Source organism: Megalops cyprinoides, chromosome 1 (assembly GCF_013368585.1).
Source record: "Megalops cyprinoides isolate fMegCyp1 chromosome 1, fMegCyp1.pri, whole genome shotgun sequence".
NCBI classification, from domain to species: domain Eukaryota; kingdom Metazoa; phylum Chordata; class Actinopteri; order Elopiformes; family Megalopidae; genus Megalops; species Megalops cyprinoides.
The window spans coordinates 42,404,261-42,419,856 of NC_050583.1; the positions used below are offsets into that span (position 1 = coordinate 42,404,261).

General features: G+C 38.3%; 1 protein-coding gene across 2 annotated transcripts in view; it reads right to left on the reverse strand.

Moving 5' to 3' along the window:
• The window catches only part of LOC118776655 (corticotropin-releasing factor receptor 1-like), a 78,146-nt gene that overhangs the window by 49,249 nt on the left and 13,301 nt on the right, over positions 1 to 15,596 (reverse strand). For both annotated transcript variants that reach the window (XM_036527138.1, XM_036527146.1), the window contains exon 2: positions 8,504 to 8,591. In XM_036527138.1, coding sequence (XP_036383031.1) covers positions 8,504 to 8,591 — 88 coding nt within the window. The remainder of the gene's footprint in view (positions 1 to 8,503; positions 8,592 to 15,596) is intronic.

A 15,596-nucleotide genomic window follows, 5' to 3' on the forward strand; every position in this document is an offset into this window, starting at 1 on the left:
GCTATCTTGACAAGATGCTTTGGGAGTGTGGCGGCTCAGGTAAACAGATGACTGCTATTCTGGGAGGATGCTATGCAAGCTGTTGAGTGCTAAACTGTGTGGCTCAAACTGCCAACTCAAGCGATGGAAGTAGAGCATAGCTACTCATTTTTGACTGCACCAGAAATTTGCCTCAAACACACATCCAAAGCTCTTGCGAGGGACATTTCCTTAGTATGTTCATGCTTGAGCCAGCTCCCCATTGGCAGGGTTAATGACAACTCGTTACGCGAAGATAAACAGGCGTCACACGGAACAGGAGCCCGTTGTGTGAGAGTTCAGCAGGAGGTCGACCATGTAAATGCTCATTTTATCTCTGTGTATAATACAACCTGGCCATTGTTCACACTTCTGTTTGCTTAGATTTCTCTGTAATTAATTAACCAAGTGTGGTCTTGTCAAAGGGATACCTTGGAAGACGTTCTCCTGAGTCGTTCTTTGAGATGCATAAAATCTAGTCAATGGCTGAGAGGACTAGAAGCTTTTAGACAAGCGGTGAACTGCGTCAGCGGTTGGACCTTATGACCTACATGTGGAGTCTTCCCCCTTTGGGGGAACGTCTGCAAAACTGCTGCAAAGATCCCTTGCTGTAAAAAAACTCATCTCACCCTCTCCGACAACAGGGGCGATTACACACGTACTGTATATCAAAAACTGTAAGGAAATCAAATTCACCAGCATCATACTTAGAAAAACTGGAAAGAGCAAAATCAGTGAAATGTACACACAATTAAAAACAAAACAACAAAATTACCACATACATATTTTTTGTAAAAGCAGAGGGCCTCATTGCCTTAATTTTCTCTCTGCTGGAAGCAAGAATGTGAGCAACCAGCAATATATGTCTTTAGTGTTACAGTAAGAATAAAAGCTCGTTGTAAAACCGATTAGCTTTTAGAGTACTCCTAACTTGTACTATTACTAATTGGTGTTTAAGTCCTCATCCAACCTTCATTGTTAAAGACTTCTGACTAAATACCAGCTGTGCATTATCACAATTCATGTTTTTAAGTAAATCACAGTGAACCTGCCTCTCCATTTCTTGGTGTCAATGATTAAAGATTAAAAAAGATAAAAGATTAAAAGTACATATTCCATATCCTTTCCATAATACTTTACATTTTGATAAAAAAACAGCCATTAGTGTTTGACTTTACTCTATACAATATTTATTGGAAATATTGAGCATTAAAGTGAATTTGATTTTAAAATATGGGCTTAGCAGCATCTATTCAAACATATCTCTCTTCCTCTTCTGCTACATTAAGTGTTTCAGGTGAAAGTCATGTGCTATGTGGAGTTAGTTATGTGGAGAACTATGATTATAAGGAAATATAAACTGTTCTACATTCGTACTTTTAACCATTTATACAAATCATGTTTGGTGAGTAGTTTAATTTGTTAGTTGTGCTGCTAGCAAATCACAGCTTGATCTCTGCACCACCTAATCCAGGTATTAATGGGTATACTTCTTAGAAGGCCCTGAGGCAACTATGAGTGAAACCAAAAAATAAACCTTGTCTTGTGTTGACCTTGCATTCAGAATGCATGAATGAGATATGTAGACATATTTGTCAAGCTTAAAAATTAAGTTTTGAGTCAACAAGACTGACAGCGAATACCACAGCATAACACTGAATGTCAAGGTTTTCTAATAAAAATGGCTTAACATTTTGTGTTGGTATGTGTGATTACCTCAATAGGAGAAACAGGCATGGAATTCAACAATTTTTTTTCTTGGAAAATTGTGCTTTCAAACCAGGATCATCTTTTCTGTCTAAAAATACTGCTCTGGTGCATTATAATAACAAGAACAGAACAATGACAAAGTCTCAGTCATGAGATGAGCCATTCAAGGGTGTGTGTCATTTGACAACTTCAGACAAAGAACTGTGAAATATCACAACTGTACAGGTGAAGTATATGTCTTCAAGGCTGACTCGGATTCGGAGCAAAAAGAAATTACTCTGATGAAAAAGGTACAACTGAATAAGTTGAATAGGCTGATGTTTTTCCGAATGTTGTGAAAAATATTTTTCTAGGACACAAAATGGCATTTTTGTTTCATTGATTTGTAATGCTTTGAGGTCAGATGAGGCAGAAAGGACCAGTGTGGTGTGGTGCTGAGCTGGTGGAGCTTGTGGTGTTGTATCATAGTTGAATGTGGGGTTCAGCTTTGTCCATACATACATGTCTGTGTCAGGCCTCTGACTTGTAGCTGGGAGGGACTAAAAAGCATAATAGGGGCCAGAATTTTACTTTCTCACATCGGCATGGGGGACAGAATGGGTGACCTGATGTGAGGAAGACTGCTGATGGTGTGAATAGGGTTTGGTGAGCTCACTGAAGTCTTCTCCTCATGTGGAGGGAGGTTTGTGAGATTGAAATAAGGGAGGTTTAGAGGTTACAAGCACATTACTTCACACATGCAATGCAACTTAATTTCTGTTTATAATAAGCCATACGCTCTGGGAGGAAATTCAGGTGATTGGTATTGTTATTACTATTCATCCTGTGCTGTGAAGTGCAGTCAAATATGTACCCAAATTATTCTGAATCTATTCATGTTTTGCCTGATTAACATTATGCCAAGTTAAATAAAGATCAGCAACAGGCTGTTCCTTTATGCTTGTCTGAGGTCTATAATGTGGTGACCTAATGTCCACACTAACCGCCAAGGTTACCTCTGTGCAGCGTCACAGATTGTTTAACTACCAAGTCACATAAAAGCATTTATCTCTCACTGGGGATGATCTCTCTGATTAAAGGGTTAAAGTTAAAGGGTTAAAGTTAAAAAGCAAATAAATTGTAATTAGCACAGGCTATGAGGCAAGAGTCAAAATTAAATATTTTCTTTAAAAGGCAATATCTCATTGATCTGTTGATCTGCTCTATCTTATATTATTTTGCTTTTCTTTGAATCAAGGCATTTCACATGCATTGCATATGTTTGTAATAAATAATTGAAGACTTGCATGACTCTATCGAGTAGGCCTCCACTTTTCAACCAAGCTACAGACAATCAATCAATAAATCGAGAGCTGAAAAACAATTAAAAATCTGTTTGTGAGCATTTTGTTTCAAAGTGTTTTCATTTTAATGCCTTTGTTAAGGGTACTATCATGATTTATTATGAATATAAACAGAACAAAGCGCCATTTGCCTGAGCAAAAACATTACACAATGTTCTGCCACATGCTCAAAACACTCTGCTTTACCTCTCACAAAAGCCCATTATCATTAGGACAATTACTTTCAAGCAAATATCCTTGAGAACACTTCTTTAAAGGAATGGAAACAGTACGGTTAAACAAATCAAAACTCAGTCATACTGCAAGGTCTTAGCCCCTTTAACGTTCTGAGCGATGTACAGCATTTGTGTATTTTAAGCTCCCCACATGTCCATCATCATGGCATTTTTTCTCATTTCTTTCTGGCTTGTGGAGATCATTAATGAGGAAAAGGATATTAATATTTCTTACTTATACTATGCTACTTAACTGAAGCTGAGTGATACCTATTGTTCACCCTTAATCTGCTGCCCTTTTTAAAATCACAAGACTAATTGAATTGCAGTGTTATGGAACTATTAGCAGACAAATCCACAACAAAGAGAGATAATATCACGTGAATTTATTCCATTTTTCTATTCGATTTGCGTAAAGTATTTGTATGCAATGCTATGAATCCAATTCTGCATCACTGTTCTGATACTTTTTTCCAACCCAAAAGAAAAACAATAAAATTCTGAAAAACAATAACTCAAACTAGGCCCAATCTGCCCCTGAATATTGATTAAAAGGATCAACCAAATCTGCATCAGAGAAATAGCAAAGATGCTGTTTGTTAATTTAATTAAGATTTTTAGTTACTGCTATACCACAAGTCTGTATGCATGACATCACATACACATATGCATGAATGATATTTTAAACCAGGTTCAACATGGAACTTATTGGCTAACTGAGTTATATATTGAGTTATATTGAGTTTTATATATATAGCATTCTTACATCAGCATACTCCCTACATCAACCAAATCATCCACAATCCACACTGCTATGTGTCCCACTACCAGCTCATCTGCCTTAGCATTAGCATTCCCCACTATTTCTAATTCTAATTCTAATCTCCTACTACTCCTACTGGCTAACAGGTTGACCACCTGTGTACTGGATAGAGGCTGACATTTTTTCGGGAATCCTGTGGGTCACGGGATTCCTGTGGGATTTCCAATGAGATGGGAGTCAATTTCACTATTCATCACGTGACTGGGACGGGACAAGAAAAAAAGTCAACGGAAGCAGGCAGGACGGGAATCATAATAACAATAGGTCAGTTTTTATATATAAATATGCAGTTCTAATATGAATAAACACTATTTTCTTTATTTTGAACTAGGGCTGTCAAGCAGTTGAAAAATAATCTAATTTATTACATGCTTTGTGATTAATTAATCTAAATTAATCGCATCAATATTTGCCTATATTGCATATATATCAATATTAAAAGTGGCTTGCTTGCCTACCGTATAGCTAGCCTTTACCTGTATGATAAAAAGTAACTGGCGAGCCTGCTGTTGGGTATTAAAGAAATTACCTAAGTAGCGTTTTCATGTATGATAAAAAGCAGGAAGCTAGCTAGCAGTCAAGAAACTGTTCAGGTGTTGCTTGACAACACGTGTAAATGTAATCCTGAAGGAACTATTTTTGTCGGCGGAGCTGAATAAATGACAAAAAACATAATTTATTGTCTCAAATTATCATTACTGGATAAACACTCTTGTTTGTAGAACTGTTGTATAAAAGCACACACTCGAGGTTGTGTTGTTATACTGAATATCAGCAAGGTTGTGATTATCTTCGGCACTTGGCTTGCGGTCTCGTACCTACGACCGAATCACAGCCATGCTGATATTCAGTATAACAGCACTCACCTCTCATTTTTTTTCAGCAATTATTTGTTTGTTTGTTTTTTTTAGCACTCCCTCTCATGTGATATTGCTTAAATGCACAGTGACGTATGGGGTCAAGGGGCATCATAGAGTGTGATTAATCTGCGTCAATTTTTTGATGCATTATTTTTTCTATAATTAATTAGTCAAAATTAACGCGTTATTTTGGCAATCCTATTGTGAACATAATGCTTGTCATTCTGTTGTCTTTTTTATTCTCTCCTGTCTGCTCTAGTGGCTGGTTGCTAGTTGGTTGCAGGCAGCCACCTGACTAGTGCATGACATGTGTGGATTGATGGTGGTGGACGTTGGTGAATTGATGGTGGTGCAGTCACCAAAAAATTCCATTGCCAACAATGGAGTCGGAGTCAGATTGGGGGACGACAGCGTTGCAACGCAGAGGACAATGACCCGTGTATCACACTGACAGACCTTTATGTTTTTGTTCCCTTTAGAGAAGTCATTTTTGGGTTTTGGATTAAGCCAATGTATCCCTAATGCCATATTACCACAGGAGAACCAGTGTTCTTGGCACTGCCAACGTTCTGGCCAAATGGTGTGAATTAAAAACTGTGCAGTATAACACAAAGTAATTTAAGAAAAGGATGGCGAGAACATCAAATCAAAATCATTGCACTGCCTAAAGACTACCCCCCCACCCCCAGTATTTTTGTGGGAGTGGGATGGGACAGGAGTGAAAATCCACTCCCGTGTCACCCTCTAGTACTGGACCCCATCTCCTCTCCTCTAGTACAGGCTTCTGCACCAACTGTCTGCCCGAATATCTCATCAGTGGTTAATTTCTCTCTGACATCTGGCTGCATTCCTACAGCCTTCAAACAGGCACTTGTAAAACCACTGATCAAGTAACCCTCCTTAAACCCCCACAACTACACACTTGTGCCCCTTGTCCTTTCCCACTTCTCTCAAAAATTCTTATCTCTATCTAAACTCAAAAAGTTGTACCAAACCAGCTATCTCATTTCCTGACTGACTACAACCTAATCGACACAAGCAGTCTGGTTTCAAAGTGGGTCATCAGCTGAACTTGCTCTGCTGTTTGTTACCAAGACTCTTAACCTTGCCAGAGTTACTTCCTTGTCCTCTATCTTAATCCTCCTTGATCTCTGCTGCTTTTGATACAGTCAAACATCCAACCCTCCTAGCGACCCTGGTGGTTTTCTAACCCTTCGTAACAGGTTACATGGCACAATTCTATCGCTACGCCTCACTTCCTCACCAATGGAATCCTGCAGGGATCAGTTCTCAGCCCTCTCCTCTTCTCACTCTACACTAAATCTTTTGATCAGTCATGTCCTCTCATGGCTTCTCCTCCTTGTAATAATCAGGCATTTAAAAGTTAACATGTTGGCTAGCTAATTAGCCATTATGTTAGCTAGCTACTTAACTTTCAGACAATAGAAAAAGCTAGAAAACAAGCTCACTGAATAGACAACATGTTAGCTGTCACAAGCATTATTTGCTAGCTTTAAATAGTACATACCAACTGCCTATTTTAGGATCATTTTTTTGTGCAGAGATGATAGCTTTCAGTTGGCCACAAATAGAAAATCTATAACAGGGATTTTATGGCCTATATTACACTCTAACTTTGTTACCTGATGACATTTAAAGTATAATGTAATGATGTTTTCCTTGGTTTAATGCAGAAGGTGCAGTAAGACCCTGCTCTTTCAGTTCAAAAGTCAAAGGTGCCTTTTCCTGCCAGGTCAACCATTACTAAGCCATTTTTAAAACTGAGTCACTGCCCTCTAGAAATCCCATCTCTAGATAGTATGGACATAAATGTCTGTAAGGTCCCAGGGTCACTGTGGTCATTTTTGTTGAGCCCAAAAAAAGCACCTATGGTGTATGCCCCACTATCTGTAACCTGGAGATGCCTGCTAACCCAATCTGGAAATGTTATGCTGCAATATCTTTGTTTTTCACTAATAAGATCTGAGGTCTTCAGTTTTGAGCCACTGTAGCCACTGCATAAATACACATTACATAGATCAGAACAACCAATCTGTCATCCCCATTTCCCAAGACTAGACTTCTCCACTATCTATTAAAGTCCCCATAATTTGGGACCTGCAGTGGCTCCTGTGACCAGCAAGTCTAAAGATGGGAAGTGTTTGTGTGTGGCATCTGTGGGGTAGTTATGATACCGAGTTGGCTGCACAGCAGTGAAGGCAGCCATGCTCACCAGTGGGGGTGGCTAGCCATGTGTCAGTGTTGCTTTGCAGTACTAGTGGAACATAAGGAAATGTAGGACAGGACAACAGCTAAAAAGCTCATTCAGATCTGCTCCACTCCTTCTTTCGCTCCAACTGAGATATCACTGTGCTAACTCTGTGCACCCTGCAGTGTACAGATCCAATGCATGGCATCCAGTGCATGGCACCCTACAGTTGCTGATGTTTAAGACAAAAAATAGCACCACTAAAAGTAGTAACTAGCATTTGAAGCTACTTTAAATACCTGCTACTCTTCATTACTAAGTCTATCTAAACACTGTATTTGGTTTCCACTGCAATATCTATACACTGTGTATTTGGTTTCGACCGCAATGCCATGAAAAGAAAATCTTAAATACATTTTCCTTGTGTAAGATTCCACATTAAAATATAGGATTAGTGTAAATAATACTATCAAACACAGAGCTTTCCAACAATGGATCTTTTCAGGTAAATGTGATCAAACACCCAAAAATCACTTCACAACATCTCTTGACTTGCACGTCCTGTATGTTTTTGCAAGCGCTTGCAGGTCTAAGCTTTCATGTCCACAGAAAGAGGTAATCCATTTGTTACAAGTCACTGCCAGATTTGTGTCTGCATTTAGGAAGAACACAGCAAGGGGGAATCTCTGACGATATCAGACAATGGCTGCTTGATATCTGTGTTCCATGTTATGTTCCGTTTTTAAAGATAGATCACTCAGATCCCATCAACAATGCAGGATACACCCCAGTGCTCTCATAAGTCTTATGACACATTTCCATGAAGGGCCTACACCTGTACAGCTTGCTCCCAGCAAGGACACCTTGAAAATAATCACCCATTAGATCAAAGTCAGTTCTGTTCTAGTTCATGTATTTACACAATAGGGCTCATTGCTGTGTTGCTTTAACTTTAGATACAGTTTCCAAATGATAGCAACTGAGTGGCCAGGCTGGTATATTGGGGTGCTCTTGTCCAAGTGCATGCTACCTCCTTTACAGCCACAAGATGCAGCACAAGATGGGCAGTCCATTATATCAAAAGCTCTCTAGGTGAGTGATGGAAATTACTTTTGAGCAAGGGCCAACCACTGCTTGACTTGATATATCATACCAAAGTAAGGTTAAGTGATCCATTTTGAAATGATGGAAGGTCTCCCAGTCTCAAACGTACAGCTTCAGCTCACTGCAGATGGAATCACAGCACTTCTTTTGGGTCTTGTAGCATGACATTCAGTGAACTGACTAACCATGAGCTGTTTAGGTGGAGTTTGTGACAAGCTTACCTGTGATGTTTCCCGAAAGCAAGAGCAATGCATCACAGGTCAGGTCTGCTGTAGCCCTGGAGAAGCAGGTTATCCAAAGAGTATACACCTAGAAAAAAGCAGGGAGGGAACAGTTTTGGACCTGGATAATGAAAATCAAGTTTCAGTTCATAAGCCATCTATTTTCACAGCAGCCATGTTCGCCCACATTTAAAGGTCAGCCATTATTCTGAATATTACTGACAAATGCAAAACCATCATTTTTATGGTGTGATGTACAAAGCTCTCCAACTGGCAGCCGACATGCACCAGCAGGGTGCAAACGTATTTATGAAGGAAAATTAAATTTATACTGTGGCACACTCCCACACATCAAACCAGTCTACAGTACTTTTCTGCCAAGCTCGCCTCCCTTGATGCTCTTTCTTGATTTTTTTTTTTTCTTGATAGATTTCTGACCTATATTGTTTCTTGAAAATAAGAGGTAACTTGTAAAAAATGTTTATAGCTGCATTATTCTTAAAATGCTGATCTATATACAGTATTGTGATGATGCATGGTAAGTTCCCTCTGCATTGGCCACAGTAACCTCTTAGTACGAATGTCGGTGAAGGTGAAATCATGAAGCTGCAGAACCTGTAAAACAAACTATAAGGAAGCCTAGGCTTGTCACAATCTATGAACAGTTTTTCTGCAGCAGAAGCAAACTAAATGGTATATGCTAAGAAATTAATCAAAACAAATTTTTTCTGCTGTTTAACAGTATAAATAATGGTGATACATTTATGAATAATTATTGATGACAGTATAAACAAGGAAACAAGTTGTTTTGCATAATGTTTATACACAAGCCAATTGCCATTTTTATTTAATCAATGAGTATTTGACATTAATTGCTGTTATAAATAGAAATCTGCACTGATTACATAACAGTAATGACAATCATGGTGATTGTAGTGCTGTGCTCTGTGCCTGTGTTTTACAGGACTTACAGTTATTACTGTTCATCAGCCAACACTTAAACAGCAGGCTGTTAAATACTGATTCTAAAACAGATGACATATTTCCCAGCAGTCAGTGAAAAAAGTAAAAAGAACACATTTATTGTAATAATTTCTTGCACACTACAAGGCGGTGGTATGATCATTGCTAGAGATATTTGGATATGTGTGGGTACTTAACCATGCAGATATATATATATAAACATCTTGAAAATATAACATGCCACTCCAGTGGAAAGTGTTTGTTGGTATTTTCCCCATTTTACATTTTATTGCCTACAAGCTGACATTGATCAGTGTTGGTGGTGATGACTCTAGCTTCAGCAATGTGCTGAGGGAGATGGACATTTTCTTATTTATGGCGAAAGGGATCATGTTCCACTTGTTGTAGTCCCCAGCCAAGTGTGAAACAAATCTCCCTAATGGTTTCACCAGATTGTCACAGGGGTACCTTCGGGGGCCTACAAATGATTAATCACCTGTAAACAGTTTGTCCCTCAGCAGTAGAAAAGCAGGCACATTAAAGCAGATTTTCTGTTTCTCAACGTGTGTATGAGGTGCTAATCTTTTGAAGGCCAGAAATCAAATGTACCTTTCCCTCAGAAGACCTCATGTTTAGAACTACAAAGCAGTCCACTTGTGAGAAACACTGATATCAATAAAATAGTGACCTCCTGTCCCACCTATCTGCCCTGCTGCCACGCCCACCACCTGAAGCCCATCCTGCGTTTTCTCATCACCAGTCTGTGTATATACACCTCTCTATCTTCTGTTTTTCTGTCAAAGTGTATTACTCTGTTTTGGTCTAGCCTGTTTGTCTTTTGCTCACTCTGGTTTCTTTTGACTTTCTGTCTGTTTTTTTGTATTTTGAAACTTGACTTGTGTTTTGGATTTTCTGCCTGTGGATTCTCTCGTTTTGACTTGGACTGTTTGTTACCACTGATTTTTGGAATGTCCTCAAATAAACTCCTGTTTGTCATCCTGTATGTCATCCCTAAAGAAGACAAACATAAATTGGAAAGGCACTTTTGAAGCCAACACAGTGCCAACAATCACGGAGATGCTCAAAAATGAATGTAACTCAAATTATCGTTTTAGTTTAAGTATGGACTGCACTGCAACATTGTAGACCAAACGGCACCAGCAACTCACAAAGTGACATTGAAATATTGAATGTGAATGGGTGGCATTGTAGCAAGGGGCAGGACTTATAACCAAAAGGTTGCTGGTTCATTTCCCCACAGGGGCACTGCAGCTGTACCATTTGGCAAGGTACTTAACACAGAATTACCACTGTAAAAATCCAGCTGTATAGATGAGTAACATGTAAAAAATTTGACCCATGTAAGTGACTTTGGATAAGAGCATCTGCTAAATGCCAGTAATGTAATGAATTGTTTTTATTCAATTTAATAACAAATTGCATGAAGAAACACTTCATTATCAAATAGGTTTTGCTCCATGTTTGAATAATTCAGCAAACGGCATTACTCAGTTAAAAAAAGGGGTTCAAATATAAAGTCGAAATTCATTGACTCATTTGGAATATAAAATACTGCTCACAACAGCCACATTGTTCTGGAAAGATGTGATTCTTACAAGCTAAATGCTCTGTATTTCCTTATTTTGAAGTGGCTTTATGTATAGTACAGCTTTTCTTGAATGTGTGGAAAATTAGAGGGAAGCTTGTATGTGGAGTTTTATAATATCTAAATCCTCTCATCTGACCTGCAGCAAAATCACATGCCATGTTGTACACTCACACAGTGGTCTCTGAGGTAGGCATAGTCTAGTACTGGGATAACAATGAACAAGGGATAACATTTCACCATCAGCTGTAACTATTTAAAATCTTGTACATTGACCCTCAAATGTTAAGTGCAAAAATATGTTATGATAAGCCATACTGTAACTGATGATGTAAGAAAGGACTATGTATAATCTTTCAACAAGCACAATCCTGCTCTCTACAATCTAATAACCACATCGCACTGTAGTATTGACATAGGCGCTCTGCAGTATCAGCAAACATTGGGCACTACCTAGGTATGAAGGTTGATATGTTCATCCAAAAAAAAAACAAACAGAAAATGGATATGGAGTGTGGATTGCACACTAGCACAGGGGCTGTAATTACTCTCTCAGCATATATAACTAGAAAAAAAGGGGACTTGGGCTCAGTCTCTGTCACTATTCCAAGATCATGTCCTGCAGAGGGGTCCCTGGTAAATCCCAGGAAATCAGACTGGATGACCTCCCCTTTGGTCTAGTCCCTAGTCACTGACTTGTACAGATCATGGCTCTTTCCCCTTGTGATCTTCTTTAACAAAGTAGAGCACAGTTCATTTTAAGGTCACAAATGTTAAAGGGATACTTCACCAAAAATTCACCTCATTTAAAATTTTCTTACACAGAATGTGGATTTTTCTGAGACGCTTGCTTTTCTCTGCAAAGATATCCAACATTTTGTGGGGTTTTTTGGTTTAAAATTGTTGGTTCTTGGATTTAAATTTTTCATTAGAGTATCATGTTAAAGCCAGTTTCTGATTACTGGCCATCTTCAGGATTTTTGGTGTTGTTTGTTACAGTTTCTGATACCAGAACAGAATTGGGAGCATCATATTGCTACAGCTGATTCAAATGACCAACTCGTTATGAACTCCTGAAGCTGCTGAATAACAAACTGATCATTTGAATCAGCTGTGTTGGAGCAGGGAGAGATCTAAAACATGCAGGACAAGTGGCCCTCCAGGAGAGGTCTGGACACCCCTGGTGTAAGAGATAATACTGGCAAATAGTCAGTTTCCTTAATATACTCCATGTCCTTAACATTAACACTTCTCTGGTAATTGCTGAAACCCTAAGTTAGTATAGTTTATAATATTGGAATTTGAGCTCTATTTGTCAGGGTGGTGGTGAGTTGACAGAAAGACTTGATGACATGAAAAAATGACACTCATTACTGACAAAAACCTATTTTATAGGGTAGTCTGAGGACTATTTGCTTGGCAACAGTGATCCCACAGGGAAGCCATTAAGTAAACACTGGAATTTGGCTGAAAAACAGGGTACTTTTAGTTGCACATTTAACAATAGCTTATTATTGAGCTAAATTAGGAGACAAATCTTTAAATCTAGGCCCCAAGCCTGTGCCTCATTATAGACTGCTACTGCTGTGCAGGCCATGTGTATCTTGAAAAAGAAACTGCAGTGTGGAGATACAGTTCCTCCCTTTGTATTTGTCACATTTTACTTAATATTCTATTTTCAATGGAAGAAGCAGGCTGAGTAGGATTAACATCCCACAGTTATTTTGTGATGACTGAATTCTTCCGAGAAACTGTACAGCTTTGATATCAGTGTTGATTGCTGGCATTCATACGCATTCCAACAGGGTGTGTGGATTTAACAAATATGGAATCACATGCAAACTGTGAATTCTGAGCACAACCAACATGTGGGTATGCAGTAAGCGCGATCATGAGGATTCTTCTTATGTCTCGCTAGACCTCTTAGCCAGATAGCCAGCCAGTATGAACATGGAAATCATAAACTGGAAGACAGTATTGCATCACACTTGCATTGTCATTTCTGCAAAGGCTTCAAGAGATAATATTTATTTTCAATATTTATTTTCATTTATTTTTTAAGGTCAGAGGTCATGGTGTCCCCATGTGTGGGCTTTTAAAGAAAGGCAGTCACATTGTCAGCAGGAGCAATTAGTGCCTTCTTACAAAATAATCATCTTCTAAACTTTTCACACTTGAAACCAACATAGGTTCAAGACCCCCATACACCTCCTTCACACATTTATCTTTTTGATTTCACAAGGGCCTTGTGAGAAAGATGAATGCGTGAAACTGCAGAGTGACAGCAAAGTTGACCAGTGACAGCTATGACAGCTATAACTATAATCCAATCAGAACAATAACCATCACTGCAGTGTGTAATATGTATGCACATGAACAAATCACAGCATGCTCCAGAATTTCTCTTCAGTTTCATTTTAGAATGAAAAAATCTGTTCACATTTTCCTAAACAGATAACCAATGCAGCAAGTACCCCTACGAGCAGATGATAACTTGGGAACAGAGTATGCATATTAAAACAACATTCATCTGGGTAATAATGACCAAAGCATATATTAAATTCCTCCCTTCCCAACCAAAAATATTCTGTTGATCCCTGCAGAGAACCAGAATTAAATGCCTGGGCTACGGTGCCTATTTGCTGTTTTTTCAAATGACCTATTCATTGATTTTAGGTTAATCACTGCCCACATGTAAATTAAAACACTTCCTCCCCCTGATCTGACTTGAGACTAAGGTATAGGCAATCTACAGTGCAGGCAAATCTCGTTGTGACCTCCTACTGCTGCATGTAATACCTTCATCCCTGGTAATTGGTGTTGAGAAATCGTTGAAACAGTACATGTTGAATTATGTGTATGTGGTAAGATTTCTGTTTTGTTAGGTTTAAACTAATCATACCAAACAGGCAGACTCCTTCTGCTGAGAAATGTTTAGATATTTAAAAAGCTTGTCATGAACAAACGAGGGTATATCCATGGAGGCAGGTAGGTACTTAATTTTTTTAGAATGAATGTATTTGTTAGTGCTGCTCCCTGATGACTCAAGAGGTTACCTCTATTTGGCAGTACACCCCCCTACCCCCCAACCATGTTCAAAAGCACCAGCATAACAGTACATGCAATAAGAGTACATACAATTACATCACAACCTTGAAAAACATGAAGAAAGATTAGTACGATAAAATGCACTGCAAATGCTGAAAGCTAAAACTTCTTTTCAAGTCTTATCTTTGATTTTGTCTTGATGATGGCACTGCATATTTAAAGAGCCCATAAAAATATTAACACATGAAAAAATGTTAAAAAGGTAGCTTCTTGGCTTTCAGTGATTTCAAGGCTGACATTGACTGCTGCAACCTGTGTCAGTTCTAGATTGAATTTCTCTAATCTGTTGTGATCTTCTTTTCATCTCAGGTCTCATATGCATAATGCGTAATCCATGATAACAGATTCACATGAAGGTGATAATTTTGTTCAATGTTTTTTTTTATATAAAACAAATATCAATGAGTCACTGTCTGTGTAATATTTTAGTTTATAAATACTAAAATGTTTTGGTTTCATGGGCCTCATTAATGAATTACAAATTCTTGACAGTCTTTATTGATTCCAGCAAATAATGGGCTGGAACTTCACATTGAGCCTCCAGACTTAATCACTGGCTTAACATCAAATGTTTCAACGTGGCCAAACATAATCCTTTATCCATTCCTTTGTTGTATGATTCAATGACCTTGTTTAGTTCTATACAACCAATGCTTTCAATCTTAACTAGTAGTCAGTTTTAGTTGATTTCTGTTGACTCTGTTGAATTACACTGATGTTTGACAATAAAAGTAGACTGCGTAATTGAATGGAAAACAGCTGCAGTTTGGCCCTTTTTACATGTGATGTGGATAGGTCATCTTTTCTTTTTACCTAAGTGTGCAGTGGAAGCAGCAAAATTAGTCCAGTAACAAAAGGTAAATGGAAGGCTGTTTTTCTATTTTGGTATTTAATGGCCTGTATTATCACAGTAATGATTTTGAATGTAAATGGAAGGTTGAGAGCCAAGCTGTGTGTGGCACCTCACCTAAATTGGAACCTAAGCCAACAAGCTGTGCAGACCTTGACCTGAATAGAAACAGGGCATTGTAACAGCTCTATATTCTATTCACCTAAATATAACTGAGGGAGATGCACATAAACCAAATGCTATGTGTGATTTATTTATAGAAATGAAAAAACAAAACAAATAAATGGCATGGAGATCCTAAAATGAACTGAGAAATGGCAATAAAATGGCAATAAAATCCAGAGAATTTATTGAGAAAAAATGGCAGGTTTGTGGAGGACAATGGAATTACTCCACACAACTAATTTGGTATCGATTTATGGTAACTGATATGATATCAGCCTCAGGACAATAATACAACAGATGGTTTTGTTTCAGTTTCAACATTTGACATATTGAAATGTAACTTTCACTTATTTTTGTTGGCAGCTCCTCTTTGGCAGTTACCTAAATATTCCCCCTATGTA